At 39.1% G+C, this 15,370-nt stretch overlaps 1 protein-coding gene across 6 annotated transcripts in view; it reads left to right on the top strand.

Annotated features, from left to right (window-relative positions):
* The window catches only part of RAPGEF4 (Rap guanine nucleotide exchange factor 4), a 316,664-nt gene that overhangs the window by 258,499 nt on the left and 42,795 nt on the right, over positions 1-15,370 (top strand). For all 6 annotated transcript variants that reach the window (XM_067741524.1, XM_067741521.1, XM_067741523.1 and 3 more), the window contains 3 exons: positions 326-441; positions 5,275-5,363; positions 9,617-9,695. In XM_067741524.1, the coding sequence (XP_067597625.1) occupies positions 326-441; positions 5,275-5,363; positions 9,617-9,695 (284 nt within the window). The remainder of the gene's footprint in view (positions 1-325; positions 442-5,274; positions 5,364-9,616; positions 9,696-15,370) is intronic.

The following is a 15,370-nucleotide window of genomic DNA, read 5'->3' as shown; positions in this document are numbered from 1 at the left end:
GTGCTATTTGCCACATATATTTATCAAGAATAAGTGCACTGGCTCCTCTCTCTTTCCGCTGTACCACCCTCTCCCAAAGGTTTCTCTGAGCACACTCCTCTCTCCTCAGCTGATTTTCTGCATCTCGGGTAACAGCAGACTTTTAAAACCACGTGCCTCCAACCTCATCTCTGACCGTTCCAGCCCTTGACTTTGAAAATGACTTAATTTGTAGATGCAACAATTAGCATCACAAGCACCAAATGAGTTTCTGAAGCATTTGAAATTTTTTTCATTGTCTGAGAAAAACGGCAGCATCTGTATGTGGTGTAATTTGTATTTGCAGGACGTTGAGGCGAATACAGTCAGACTTAAAGAACATGACCAAGATGTCTTGGTGCTGGAGAAGGTCCCAGCAGGGAACAGGGCTTCTAATCAAGGAAACTCACAGCCTCAGCAAAAGTAGGTTTGCATCCAACACTGCAAATGCCAGACTATGATTAACCTTTTCACATGGTATCATCATCTCTACAATAGCACGTTCTCCTCTTTTGTGGAAGACGGCAGTGTGTGTGACTTTTTTTCTCTCTATTGACTAATCACACATCGTGTAGAGTATAATGTGTCCGTTTCTGGCACTGCGTCGAGCTCGGTGCTGCCTAGAGTAATTCGGGGGAGAATATTCCCCCACTGGAAAAACACTCCCTCTGTCTGTGTGCAACTGTAATAGCTTGGAGCAGAAGGCAATAGCCTTGGAGAGAACAATGGGCATAGGAGTGCCAGGCAGCTCAAGGGATACGTAGGCCCCTGGGTGTGGAGAACCTTTGGTATTTGAATTTCATATGTAGGATTTCTCAAGAAGTGTTTTCATCGTGAGGTCAGAATGAGCATCTTTGATGGAAACCCACACTTCAAATATAACACAGTCTATTTTTAAAAAAATATTTATTTATTTAGGCTGCAACGGGTCTTAGTTGCGGCACGCAGGCTTCTTAGTTGCGGCATGTGGGATCTAGTTCCCAGACCAGGGATCGAACCCAGGCCCCCTGCATTGGGAGCGCAGAGTCTTACCCACTGGACCACCAGGCAAGTCCCAACACAGTCTATTGACTGTGGCCTGGGAACATCCATTTGGCCTCATCCATACTTATTCCTGCTAACGTCTGAAGGGTATTTGCTTCACATTTAACATCAGGTCACCTATTTAACTTGACTCTTTTTCTGTATGTCTATGTTCGGTTCTATCTTTTGCTGCAACTTCTTACATGAGACTTCTTTTAATCAAATGTATGAACATTTGAATAGTTAGGGAAATTAGGAAACGTAGCTCTAAGAAATTATTAAAAAATGACAGAATCTCATTTTTTAAATAAACGTTAATTTTTAATCTTAGAGTAATAAAAACACCAATTCTGTAGGTAAAGAAATGCGGCCACAGACTATGTTGAAATGGAGTGCATCCCAAGTATTTTTCTTTTTTTGCCAAGTAAACGGGATGTTCCCATCAATCAACACACTCACCATAAATGATGAGTTTTAATTGTTTAGACTGAAAGCCCAAGGCTCAGACATTTCATCTGGATGAGTCAACATATCTGCAAAGAAGGCAGGAAGAAATACAATGTTACTGAAGAGCCATAGTACCTCTTGCATATTTTATCTAATCCTTATTACAACCCCTTTTAACAGATGATGGAAAAATTTAGGCTCAGAGAAGTGAGTTCCTTGCCCAGGATGACAGCACTTTTAATGACAGCTTGCATTCAAGTCCAGCTGGACCAACTTCTGAGTCTATGCTCCCTTAGCCTCACAACTTACTCTAGCAAAATATGGTATATAGATACTCTCTCCTCAACACTATCTAGTAAACGTTGCAAAGCAATATATTTCAAAAGGGCTGACATAAAATAGACTATATAAAAAACTATCCCTTCACTTTCAAACCTATAAGATTACCATCCAGAATTCTTTATTATTTTTTCTATTTTTCACTACTGTGCATTCTTGAAAAATGTTCTTGTTCACATGTTTTTCAGCAGTTGTCCTTCCAGCCCACAAAGGAGGATGAGAATGAAAATATTTTTTATGTGAAGTCTGGGACTACCCCCAGTGATTTTCTTTAGTGCTTTTAAGTATAACTAGGCCATTTTATAGTGGTCATCTACATTCTTTAATAATGCCTCAGATGTCTCAGGAAAATTTTGCTACCGGAAAAAGTAAGCCTTAAATTCTTCACAACCTTAAAACATTTGACCAAGAGGGCCCCGGAGGCCCCCTTCCTTCACCTCCTTATGGCATGGGAAGATGATCAAAAGCGTTTGCATGTTACAACAGCTTCCATTCAGAGTGCTCTCCAAATATAGATTTTTTGATGAAATCAAACTAAGGGGAAAAGGAGAGCCCACACGCATTCAATTTATTTTAGGCCTAGATCTGATTTCTGTTATATCTCCTTATTTGTGTCCTGTAGACCAATCTAAATTTCTTACATAATTCAAAGCCTCGTGCATGTTCACAGCACACCATTTAGGAAATATCAGGCACACAGAGAAGTGCACCGTGCCAACCATTCCCTGAAGAGTAAGAAGCCGCTCTTTCAAAGGGTCATTTTCCGTGTTGAGTTTTCCCGAGCCAGACCAGAGTTGAAACGGGGGGGGCCGTGTAAGTGAATTTTGACCTGATGTTCTGGACAACTCGAAGAACGTGGCAACAACCGTGTCTCTGGAGGGACTTAAAATTTAGGATCCTTTAGGGCCCCTGTCTCCTCAGAAATTATCTTTTTTCAGCTCAAAGAGGGTCACCATGTTGGTGCTGATAACGTTATTTTTCTGATTTACCTTTACCCTGAGAAATCCAGAATAGTTTATGCATACAGTTGGCCCTCCGTATCTGGGGGGTCCACATCCACAGATTCAACCAACCACAGATGGAAAATATCTGGGAAAAAAAAATTGTCAGATAGTTCCCAAAAGCAAAACTCGAATTTGCCGCACGCTGGCAACTGTTTAAATAGCATTTACACTGTAGTTACAACTATTTACATAGCATTTACATTGTCTTAGGTATTATAAGTAATATAGAGATGATTTAAAGTATATAAGAAGAAAAAAATAAAAATCAAGTATATGAGAAGTGTGTAGGTCATATGCAAATACTACACCATTTTATACAAGGAACTTGGGCATCCATGGATTTGGGTATCTGCGGGGGTCCTGGAACCGACCCCGCGCGGATACCGAGGGATGACTGTGCATTTTAACCGTTCAAAACTGCCTGGCTCTCCTCAACCACTCAACTCTGAGTGTGATATTAAAATGTCAACAGCAAGACAGTATTTCTCATGACGGATAAACTATATGAAGCCCTCAAATATCTACCACTTTGGATATCTTCTGCTCTGTGGTTATGTGTTTGTTTTTTTTTTTTTTTTTTTTTGCGTTACGCAGGCCTCTCACTGTTGTGGCCTCTCCCGTTGCGGAGCACAGGCTCCGGACGCGCAGGCTCAGCGGCCATTGCTCACAGGCCCAGCCGCTCCACAGCATGTGGGATCTTCCCAGACCGGGGCACGAACCCACGTCCCCTGCACCGGCAGGCGGACTCTCAACCACTGCGCCACCAGGGAAGCCCCAAGCCCTTATTCTTTTTGGCCAGACAAAAACCCTAGCTAAGAAGTGTCCTAACCAAGAACACCAGAATGGGAAGCCAGCCTTCTGGCTGCCCTCTCCAACTCCAGTTCCTTATTCGTGTGGCCACATGCTGCTCCTCTTGCAGATCATCTTGGAAGGGTCATCAAAGAATCATACATTTTAGGAATTATTGAATGAACTCAGCAGATTTCTCCATTTAAGTATTGAAAGTCATTTATAGATTCGCCCTCTCCTTCCCTCAAATAGTCATTGCCTATAAGAGGAAAAACCCTCATCTTCTATGCTGTTTACTTTGAGAAAAGGGTCATACTTTTTGGATTAAAGTAGTTGTTTGTTTTTTTTTTATTCCCTGGCTCTTCCTCTAGGCTCCAAAGCCAGATTCTTTCAGAGATTGATTGATTCTTCAGCTTCCTTTTGGTCCTGAGGGCACACACGCACATGCACACACACAATAGGTTTAAGTAACAGTTACCTTCCAAATAGACTGCATTTGCTATCTCCTTCAAAACCGGGGTTGCTTCACTCACTCCGTGTTCCCGGGCACAGGGTCGTATGTTGCATTGCCTCTTCTTCACTCCCTCAGGCAGGAGGTTAAGCCCCTGAGATTGAATACATTAGAGATATTCTTGGGCTCTCAACACACTTCCTCTGAGGTCTCAAACAGGCAGGGAAAGGGTATTGGTGAGGAGGCACAAAAGCCCTGAGTTCTCCTGGAGCTGAATTCTACCGCTGCTTTCTAAACACAAGAGAATTTTATTTTCATTGTTGTTTTTATTCCCTGTCATTTTGCCCTAAGTGAAATGCCAAGCAGAAGAGCAAAGTCTACGTTTTGGAATATGATTACCCAGATCCCATTAATGTATTTTGCCTATAGCTTTCACCCACTGTTTTTGACCGTCTTGAATATGACTTTGAAATAACCCACCTTCAATTTTAAAAACTACATCCTCCCATGTTGATTGAAGAGCTTCATGGCTGGATCTTCTGATATGATGCCTAACGTCCCCCACCCTGCCAACTAATTGACATTTGACCTTGATATAAGTTACAGGGATGTTCCACTACTGATTTATTTCCTCTTCAGATGCTACTGGGGTCTGTTTGCTCATTGTTTTGGGGGTTTGTTTTCTTTTCTCTTATTCTTAGCTGCATTTCCAAAGCACATACCAGTGTACAGTTGGGAAACACAGAGCATTCCAGAAATAGGCAGGGGAATCCAGTGTGCGGTCGAAATTTTGCAACAAGTAACCCATATATGGATAACCTAGTTTACTGTCACTTCCCCTTGCCCTGAGCTGCCCCGGGATTTACATGTCCCTTTTCACTCCCCCTTGAAACAAGGCTGAAATGCCTCAGTTCCCAGCCTGCTAGAGCCACTCTCCAAGAAGTTTACTTTAGTCCCATGTAGGGAAAAAAGAATAATGTTTTAGTAACTACTTCAATTTGAGATGTTTCTGTTGCCTGCTTATGTGACTTTGACGAGGTACATGATCCTTCTTACCTTACGGAGAATATGGGTCACAAGTTGAGTCCATATGGTTCCCTGGGATCTCAAAAAAAACCCCCAAAAACGCAGATATGTAAAATGTTATATATTAGTGATTTGCCCTCTTTTGAAAAACTAATGATGGTTTTATTTCTTATCCAGGTATACTGTGATGTCAGGAACACCTGAAAAAATTTTAGAGCATTTTCTAGAAACGATACGCCTTGAGCCAGCTTTAAATGAAGCAACAGGTAAACACCTAGAACAGTTGTGTGTCTATTAAATCCACGCAGAGCATTGTAAAAACAGTTCTGAGTTCATTCTCAGTGTGTGTAGCCACAGCAGTTTTAGAAATGGATCATGGGTATGACCACTAGAAGAGCATCCTCTTGACCCTCCTCTGCCTACTCGTCCTGGCTGTGCTATGTAGATGGCTCAGTCTCATTCACAGATATTAAGAGTAGCCTTCCAAAGGCATTTGTTAAGTTCATGTAGATCCCACCTTCCGTAGGCACCTCTTAGGCTATAATTTAAATAGTACCTGTTCCCGTAAAGGATTCAAAGCTGCCTCTGTAAAAGGCACAACTGTGCTCCAACTGGGAGTAAAGTGGTTCTTTCTGAGATGCTTGGGCTGCCCCAGGGTGTAACGAAACACCACCTGTATTAGATTCCTAGGACTGCTAGAACTAAGTGCCACAAACTGGGTGGCTTGAGCAACAGAATGTATTGCTTCTTAGATCAGGAGGCTAGAAGTCTGAGATCCGTGTGACGGCAGGGTCGGTTCCTTCTGAGGGCTGTGAGGGAGAATCCGTTCCATGCCTCTTGCCTAGCGTCTGGGGGGTTGCTGGCCATCTTTGGCGTCCCTTGGCTTGTAGATATGTCACTCCAATGTTCATCTTTACACAGTATTCTCCCCGTGTCACTTCACATCGTTTTCCTTCTGTGCATGTGTCTCTGTGTCCAAATTTCCCCTTTTTATAAGGACATCGATCATATTGGATTAGGTCCCACATGAATTATCTTAACTTGACTATATCTGTAAAGACCTTATTTCAAACAAGGTCACATTCTGAGGTACTGCGAATTTGGACTTCAGCATATCTTTCTTGGGGGAAAAAATCATAATACCACCTTCCAGTGAACCAGTCTTGTTAACAAAGACACAGAGATTTGAGGGTAAATGAGATGAATCTTACCAATGAATTAAGTGTTCAGAGTTTGGTATCATTCTCCACTTTGGTTACCATCTTATGTGTGACTTTGGAACAGCCCACATTCATTTGCTACTGGCCCCTCAGAATAATGGGTTAATATTTTTAAGCACACTGAACTCCACAGAAGAAGATTTCTCACTGAAAGAAGTTCAAAGACTTATCTAAAACACTTAGTAGTAGTTCAATGTCCAGTTCTGTCATCCTTGCAATATACTCAAGGTAAAGTTAACATTATTATGCCTCCTAAAAGTATTTTACCACTGATTTACTTCTTATTTTATCTTCTCATTCCAGTTTCTCCTTTTTTTATATACATTATCTAAGGTTTTTTATGTAGTGAATTAATTGGGGAGTAGTAGATATAAAAGCCAGGATCTCTGGCTCCAGGGCAGCTATTTTCAGTTCAATATTTGTTGAGGATCTTGTTGGGCTGGTGCTAAGCTGGACGCTTAGGACAAGGCAGTGTGAACAAGAAACCACCCTCCTGTCCTCAGGAAGCTTATAACCTGCTACAGGACCTAAAGGAATGTGCAGACAACTTGATCATAAGGCTGAGGGGACCAGGCAGAGTGTCACAGAGGATACAGCCTTTGAAGTGGCCCTGAAGGAAGGCAGGTAACCAGTAACTAGAGACTAAGGATGAAGTCTTCCATCCTGAGGGACAACATGAGTGCTGACCTAGAAAGAGACAAGGAGGACCAGGTGGTCTGGCTTTGCTAGACTATTGTATACATAAGTGTCAGAAAGAAGGTAGGGTCTAAGAATTAGGGTTCAGATCTCAGAGCCATCTTAAATGTGAAGCTAAGCCTTGAGAAGTGGTTGAAGATGTCTGAGCAAGGAGAATGTGATAAGATCTCTTCTTGAAAAAGGAAATCCTTGAGGGACCAGTTATGAGAGGATTGCTTGCTTCCAAGAGGCAAACATAACCTCAAACCAAATTTCTAGGGCCCGAGGTCAGGAAAAATACAGATTTTTTCCCCTCCGATTAACTGCTGCCCAGAATGTGTGATTGCATAATACAAGAAACAACATCTTCTCTAAAGTGAATATTGTCCAAAGAGGAACGTTCTGGTGCATTAGAGACTATGGAATCTAAGAAAAGATCTGTAAGACCTTTACTACCCATGAAGAACAAATATATTCTTCCTTTTAAAGTCACTTCTGAAAGAGGAGGGGACTGGATTATTGCTTCTTAAAAACTTGGAGGCCAGAAATCAGTGTATATAGCGTGGCTGCCACTTAGGATATGACTCCTGACCATTCCATTTTTTATATTAGAACTAAGTTCACATCATAATTTAATACTGAACTTTATTCCCTGCAGTTTTTTTCTGATTTTGTTACTCTTGCAAGTAATGTTCATGGATTGGATGAAAGAATAAATCTGTTTTTCTTATAATCAAAAATATGAATTACTGTATGGTCCTCCTAGACACTAAAAATAATCTTAGTTCAGCCCCATGAAACTCATGGATGCAGTGGTGTGGGAGACCCTTGGCATTTCTGGATTCACAATACGAAAGAGATGTCAGAGTTGCCAGTGAAACTGGTTTACATCGTAGAAATGAACACCCCTGGCTTTGATAGTACATTCTCTTAGTTTACCCCAAAACACGTATTTTCTGCCTGAGACCTTTTGGTTTCCTAGACTTTCTACTTCTATGACCAGAATTAGTCCTTGAGCGACTTGGAAAATCATTTTCTAGTAGGAAATGATTTTTTTAATCAGTTCTCAAGAGTTACTGCTTATGAGCAGAGAATGAGAAAGCCACATTGAGATGTGGGTGCTGGGTGATTACCATGCTGATTGACGGTCTCGCCAGCCTTGGAGCACGCTCCTCAAATCTCTGCTTTAGCAAAATTTAAATTACTTTATAGCACAGGCCTCGGGGAGCCTTATAAGCAAGCACTTTCTCTCCTATCCTCAGAGAAATCCTTTATATCTAAAACATACAAAGATGACACTAGATGTTCAACTCAGACATGCCAATGACCGTCCTTTCATACCTAAGAAAAAAAGTTCCATTCAGCTTCTGTCTGACACCTCGGCATCTTCTCTGGCTCAGTATAATGGGACAGAAATCAATTGTAATGCCTAGTTAGGACAACTTTGGATCACACTCATCACCTATATTTAAATGAGTATAATGGTATTATGTGACGCGATAGATATGTTAACTAAAGCTAAGGTGGTAATCATATTGCAGTAGGTACATGTATCAAATCAACACTTTGTGTATCTTAAACTTACATAATTTATGACAGTTATACCAATTTTTTAAAAATACGTATAACAGTTAAACCTTTAGTCACTGATTCCAACTTTGATAGTATTTGTTAATTTAAAACATAGACATTGAAAATTCAATACCTATAGTTAGGCAATTTTCATATTTCTCACCCTTTTCTATTTGAGAAGTTATGTGAGTTTCACAGATCTCAGCCATGGTAGTTCATTTTTAATTGAAAACCCCCATAAGTATCTTGGATTCCAAAGCTTTAACTTGTGCACTCCTAAGGCTTTTAGGTCTGTCTTTACGTGCTTTCCCATTAAGGCTGCCTGGATAATATAGTCTTTGCAATGAAGAACCAGCATCACATTCAAGATGAAGCTTATCTGGGGGGACTTGCCTTATTTCTTTTGCCATCTCCCCCACTTACCTATCTAAAAATAGCTTCAAATATAGGACATACACCATTTTAATCACTGGAGAGCTTTTGTTTTGCTTCAATTGCTGCTCACAGCCTTTATCTTGTCTTTTTTTTCTTTTTTTTCTGCTTTTGTTTCCCTCACCGGTTCTCTGCTCTTACCACCTCCTTTTTCTGTGATTCTATCACCCTTTCATCTTTTATTGCTCCTTCTGGAAATAGAAGGTAAAAAAGATATAAAGGAAAAGAGAGATTGACCAAAGACAGGTGGTGTAAAATAGACAAAGAAATGACCACGTCCTAATCCTGCACACATGGTACTGCCCACGTGTGGCTCCTTAGTTTTATATATATATATTTTTTTAATTGTGGCTCAGGTGACCAGTGTCATTATTACAAGTCTGTCTCTTTTAAAACTACCATACGTTTTGTCCATTGTCCTAAGAAATTGAGTTTTGATCTCAAGCTCTGTCAATCGTATTACTTTTATACACAGTGCTTCTTTGTACAGTAAAACCACAATACCCCAAGCCGATGTGTAAGAACCACTGGCCAAGAACAAATGAATAGATACTCCTGCTTTCCTAAACTTTTCTACAGGAATCTGATTTCCTTTTCTGCTTTGTTTTGCCCCCCTGCAGATTCAGTTTTAAATGACTTTGTTATGATGCACTGTGTTTTTATGCCGAATACCCAGCTTTGCCCAGCTCTGGTGGCCCAATATCCTTTTGTTGTGAGAAGTCTGTCCCCTCGACAACACCCCACACGTACATGGCCGTTATCTCATTGCATGCTCTCAAGGTAAGTCATGGCTCGGGCAGAATTGTGCTTTCCGCCCTTGTCGAACTCTGACACCTCAGCAGTTTTCCCCTCGCGTAGGTTTCCAGCTCTCCCTGGCATGGTTTTGCTGTGCCATGTTTAAGGATTTCCTCCTTATTCCCTGTGCAGAGAAAAGTGAGCCAGTTTACCCTTATAAGGAAGGTAATGCTGATGAGAAATATACATACCTGGGAGGTAGGCCAGGAAGGCTATGGTGAACAATATCATTAGGGAATATTATTAGGGATAGTTTCCTAAGCTTGGAGACAGACTTTGTACCTCTGTCCGGATACCTGGCAGGATGGACGGTGATCTGTTTGTGTCCCTCTAAGCTGTAGTATTAATCAGAACACTAACCTGCTGAGATAGATACAAGTTATCATTGGGGGGTCACTTTTCTTTCACATTCGTCCTAGTTCACCCTGTTCTCTAGATACCGAAAGGTATTCCTTTGTGGCTATTTTTATCATTATCCCATGGACTTATGTCAAAGATATAAAACTTGAAATTCTAATGGCAGTTCCTCTAGGTAGCTTCACACTGAACTTGTTTGGGGGCAGCTTTTCAATAGTCTATTGAGTTGACCAGTGGGTGCACAGTGTCTGGCACAGAGGGAACATTCAGAAGATAGAAGTTGAATAAGAGGAGTGAATATTATGAATGAGATTCACCCTCAACTTTGGCAGAATGTGAAAGTATACTTTCCAATTCTGCTTTATTTTTAAAGCAGCAAAAAATTAGGCCCCCAAATACTTTGGCCTTCTTGAGCAGCGAAATATAGTGAAGGAGAATGGCTCTCTTTTCTCTGAGCAACCCAATCAATGTGGCCTGTTTTCCTTTTTCAGAATTATAATTGCCCTACCTGATTTTCATTTTCTTGTTCACCCATAATTCTCTTTGAAGTCAACAGAATGTGTGAGGATAGGAGATTGGAGTTGAATGTGCTATTCTGAGGATGCTGCAAGAGTGAGATTTGGGTGTTTATTTGCCTGGAAAATATCTTTCCAAGTAATGACAGCTTAATGAGACTTAAATATATTACACATTCTTTCTGGCTCATACATAGTTTTTCTCAAGTCAAATTAACACATTCAGGATCTCTCTGTGCTCTTTAACTCCATACTTAGTAATCATTATTAGACCTTTGAGATTTGTTGGAAGGAAAAATAAAAACCACCATTGAGTTTAGATTTTTTTTTCCCCCCAACAGTTAGCATGTTGATAAGCTTAAGGCAAACAAAACCGAAAAAAGGCTGAGAGAACGTAGTGGGCCAAGTCATATCTTTACAACTCAAAGCCCCAAACATTAAGCTTCTATTCTTCTGGCAAATTCTGATTTCTTATTAGCTTATTCTCCTTCAGAATTGATTGAGAACATTCATAGCACTGACCTCTGTTCTTAAAATAGAAGATCCTAGAGGGAAAGTCTATGCCATGCCCCAGTAGGGATGTGGCGGGGATGATGTTGCAGGGAGGAGGAGAAGGCAGGAGAGTGGACAGTAGAATCAAAGGAGGCCTGTGATATCCAATCCCAATTCTCTTCTCAGAGATGGAAGGAATCAGTATGGTTGGGTATCATCTACACTACTTAGTGCCCTCAGACCACCTCCTTCACATCCCGCCCTTTGAGAACTTAGATTCTCTTAATTGTTCTATTTTGAATCAACTCTATGTGTCAGGCACCACTGACCCATATTCTACTACTTTATCCTTACAGGACTCTATTGGGTTAGTATCAGCTTTATTTGACAAATGAGGATTCTGAGGCAAAAACAAACATACCCAAGGCAAGTGGCAGAACTAGGATTTATCCAGGTCTTAGGGTTCCAAGCATGGGGTGTGTCACTTTTTTTTTCTTCACAACTTATTTCTTTAAAAGCTTATCTTTTAATTAGAGTTTCAGAACATTTCTTGGTAATGTATTGCATGCATGATACATGTTCATCTGTGCTTCAGTTGGCTAAAAACCAAAGTGGGCCTAATTTGTTAAAACCAAATAAATAGTGTCCAATAGAACTTTTTGCAGTGATGGAAGTATTCTATATCTGTGCTAGTCCAGTAGCCACTAGCCTTGAAATTGGCCACTATGACTGAGGAACTGAATTGTTCATTTTATTTAATTTCTATTAATTTAAATGTAAATAGCCAGATGTGGCTAGTGGCTGCCATATTGGACAGCTTAAGTCCAGTCCTTAGATACTGGGAGTAAAACAAGAATTACTGTCCTCTAATGCCTCGAGAAAGCATGCCAGGGAGGCCAGAAACTTATCCTGCTGCAGGCAAACGAATGGAAAGGGCTCTATCCTTGAAAGTCACATATGTGTAAGTGTGTTTATATCATGCTAAAGACTCAAGCTTTAGTCCCTTTGCCTCCAGGGCGATGTTATATAGGCTTCTTATATAAGCTCCTTTTTTTGGTCATAAGTAACGTAAACCAACTGTGAGTGACTTAAGGAATAAAGGAATTCATCAGAGGGATGGGGTAACTCAGAGAACTGAAGGAATCCTTAAAGAGTCCAGACCTTAGAAGGGAACCTCAGGGGTAGCAACTAAGGAACAGCTTTTAGAGTAAATCTACTCCAAACATCCTGGGCCCTCACCTCATTCCCACATCCCTGGGAGTAGCTTGAGTCACTGCTGATATATTGGTCAAAGAAAGGCAAAGCACTTTACTGGACAGTTTTATAGAGACTGCCTGTAAAGAAAAATAGAGGAAGTGGAGAAATAGACAATGAACAGTCAAAAAAAACAAAAACAAACACATATAAACTGCTTAGCACCATGTCCTCAGGTGACAGGGAGATAGAATGTAACACGGAGCAAGTGGGCTAATACCCATGTTGTTACGGGATTTAGGGATAGGAAAATATAATACTTAACCACGTTCCATTAAAGCACTTATGCTGAGTGAGTTGATTTGGCTGAGTGTTTTTAAGTACTTAATATGTGTGCCTTTTCATAGCAGCTCTACGAAGAAGTCAGTGTTTTCACTGCTCTTTTTCCAAATCAATAAACTAGGATAATGAAAAATTATGATTTGCTCAGAGAAAGGTAATTACTAGTACAGAAAAGATTTGAGCCCCGAGCCACTGGTGGCTATTTCTGTCCTTAATCCACATTGTATGTCTCCTCCAATTTTGCTTTTAGCACAGAAGAAGATGGTAAAACTCTGTTTAACATTAATATTTCAGGCCTTTTATGTGCTAATGGGAGAGACTCTCTATTCATTAGATATGCTTGGAACATGATTTGGCCTGATGAATACAAGTGCTTTATAATGAGTTTTTAAAATTATGTTTGTTCAATTTCTGTACTTTTCATCTCTAGTTTCTTTAATCTTTTTAAAATCTGTACTTAGAATTCAGTTCAATTTTCCACTAGCCTTTAAAAAGAAAATTAAAACCCCCTATAAACCTACCAGGTATTACTATGGTTAACATTTTGGTATGTAGCCTTCCAGTCTTTTTTCTATACATATAGATATATGCTTCGAAATATAAGAATGGGGTCATACGTTAAATAACTGTGTATGGTTTGCTACTAAACAAACAGAGCCATTTCTCTCCCATTAATTTTTTTCACACCATTTTTCTAAATATAGATAGCTTTGTCATCCTTAAAAATAGAACATTCTCATTGTAAAAAATTCAATTTACAGAAAAAGAATAAAATTCACCTGGTATCTCACCACTGTAGTATGAAAAAGTTTTCAGAAATTATATACATGTATAATTTTATATAAGTGAGATCATGTTGTATATAGTTTTTAAAAATATGGTTTTCTTCACTTAGTATGTTGTGGATATCTTTTCAAATCAGTATATACAAATAAAACTACATCATTTTTTCCAGATAATTCCACAAACACTGAACACTTACAATGTTATACTGTGCTGGGCAACAAGGTGACGAGGATGCATGAGAATAACATGTTATCATTTTTATTGATTCACAATATTATATGGTAGATATGTCATAATTAATTTTCTTAGCCTCTTCCTATCGAATATTTAGATTATCTCCACATTTTTTCCTATAACAAACACAGTGGGATGAATCGGCATCCTTCCAGCTAAACCTTTGCCCACATATATTCCTTACTTTAAGTTTCTAAATGTAAGCAAAGAATACGGAATATTTTAACGCTTTTGATGTTTATTGCTGTCCTATTGTTGTAATTTTGTGTTTTATGGTTAAACTCTGCCTTCTTTTTGTCTGTACAAATGCAGGCAGGCCTTCAATTAAGTGATCACAGCTGAGTTAATATTATTTTGAATTTTAATAAACGTATCTTTGATTCAGAGCATTTTCACATCATTTACTTTATCTTTCCAACACCAGCCCCCACATGTGAGGCAAAAAAGGCACCGGTATGATATTTATTTACATTTTACAAGGCACTCGGAAGCCAAATAACCACCTAAGATTCCTCACGTACTAACAGATGTTTGGAGGAACTCCGTGTAGCATTAATGTAATTCCAGTTGCAATGGACATTGTATTTGAGTCCCCACCATCAGTGCCATGTCAGGTGGTCAGTCTAGCTGGTCATGGTAATTGGCTGCCTTTGACCGTGATTGGCTCTCACATTGCAGGCCCAATGTAGACAGGGCCAGTGAGATTCAAAGAGAGGCTTCCTGGGGCTTCTGAGTAAAAAGCAGTTAAGAGAACAGGAACAAAACAGAAACGGACTCACAGACTTTGAGAACAAACTCATGGTCACCAAAGGGGGTGGCGACAAATTAGGAGTATGGGATCAACAGCTATAAACTACTATACATAAAATAGATAAGCAATAAGGATTTACTATATGGCACAGGGAATTATAGTCAGTATCTTGTAACAACATATAATGGAATACAATCAGAAAAACATAACTGAATCACTATGCTGTACACCTGAAACAAACACAATATAGTAAATCGACTATACTTTAATAAAAAAGAAAGAACAGGCAGCCTGTTGCCCCAATTGCCTGTGGCAGCCGTCCTACAACCATTAGGGGAATAAGCCCTATGACAAAGCTGAGATGAGTTGAGCGTCAGGGAAAAAATGAAGTCTATGATGACATCATTACACTTGGACCAATCCTGAAGCTTACCCTACCGATAGAGTCTCTGTTATGTCAACAAATACAATACTATCTGTTCTAAACAATAATCTTAAGTGATAAATGGTTTATATTTAAATTTATTTTAAGTTTTTAAATTAAATTTAAGTGATAAATGGTTTATATTTAAATTTATAAAATTTTAATTTTATAATATATATATAATATATATATTATATATATAATATAAATTATAAATTTATAAAAATTTAAATACAGCAATAATTTTGGTCAAATATTTTCTCTTAGTATCCTAATTTCCAAATATCCTAATATATATATATATTATATATATAATATATATATAATATATATAATATAAATTATAAATTTATAAAAATTTAAATACAGCAATAATTTTGGTCAAATATTTTCTCTTAGTATCCTAATTTCTTTTGTCTTAGTATTGAACATGAATTTTATGCTTTTGGCGTGAAAATAATTTAGTTTCTTGAATTAAAAAGAA

Source organism: Pseudorca crassidens, chromosome 6, assembly GCF_039906515.1.
Source record: "Pseudorca crassidens isolate mPseCra1 chromosome 6, mPseCra1.hap1, whole genome shotgun sequence".
In the NCBI taxonomy this organism is placed as follows: Eukaryota; Metazoa; Chordata; class Mammalia; order Artiodactyla; family Delphinidae; genus Pseudorca; species Pseudorca crassidens.
The sequence above is the reverse complement of the archived record's forward strand: the minus strand, read 5'-3'. Positions and strand labels throughout refer to the sequence as shown.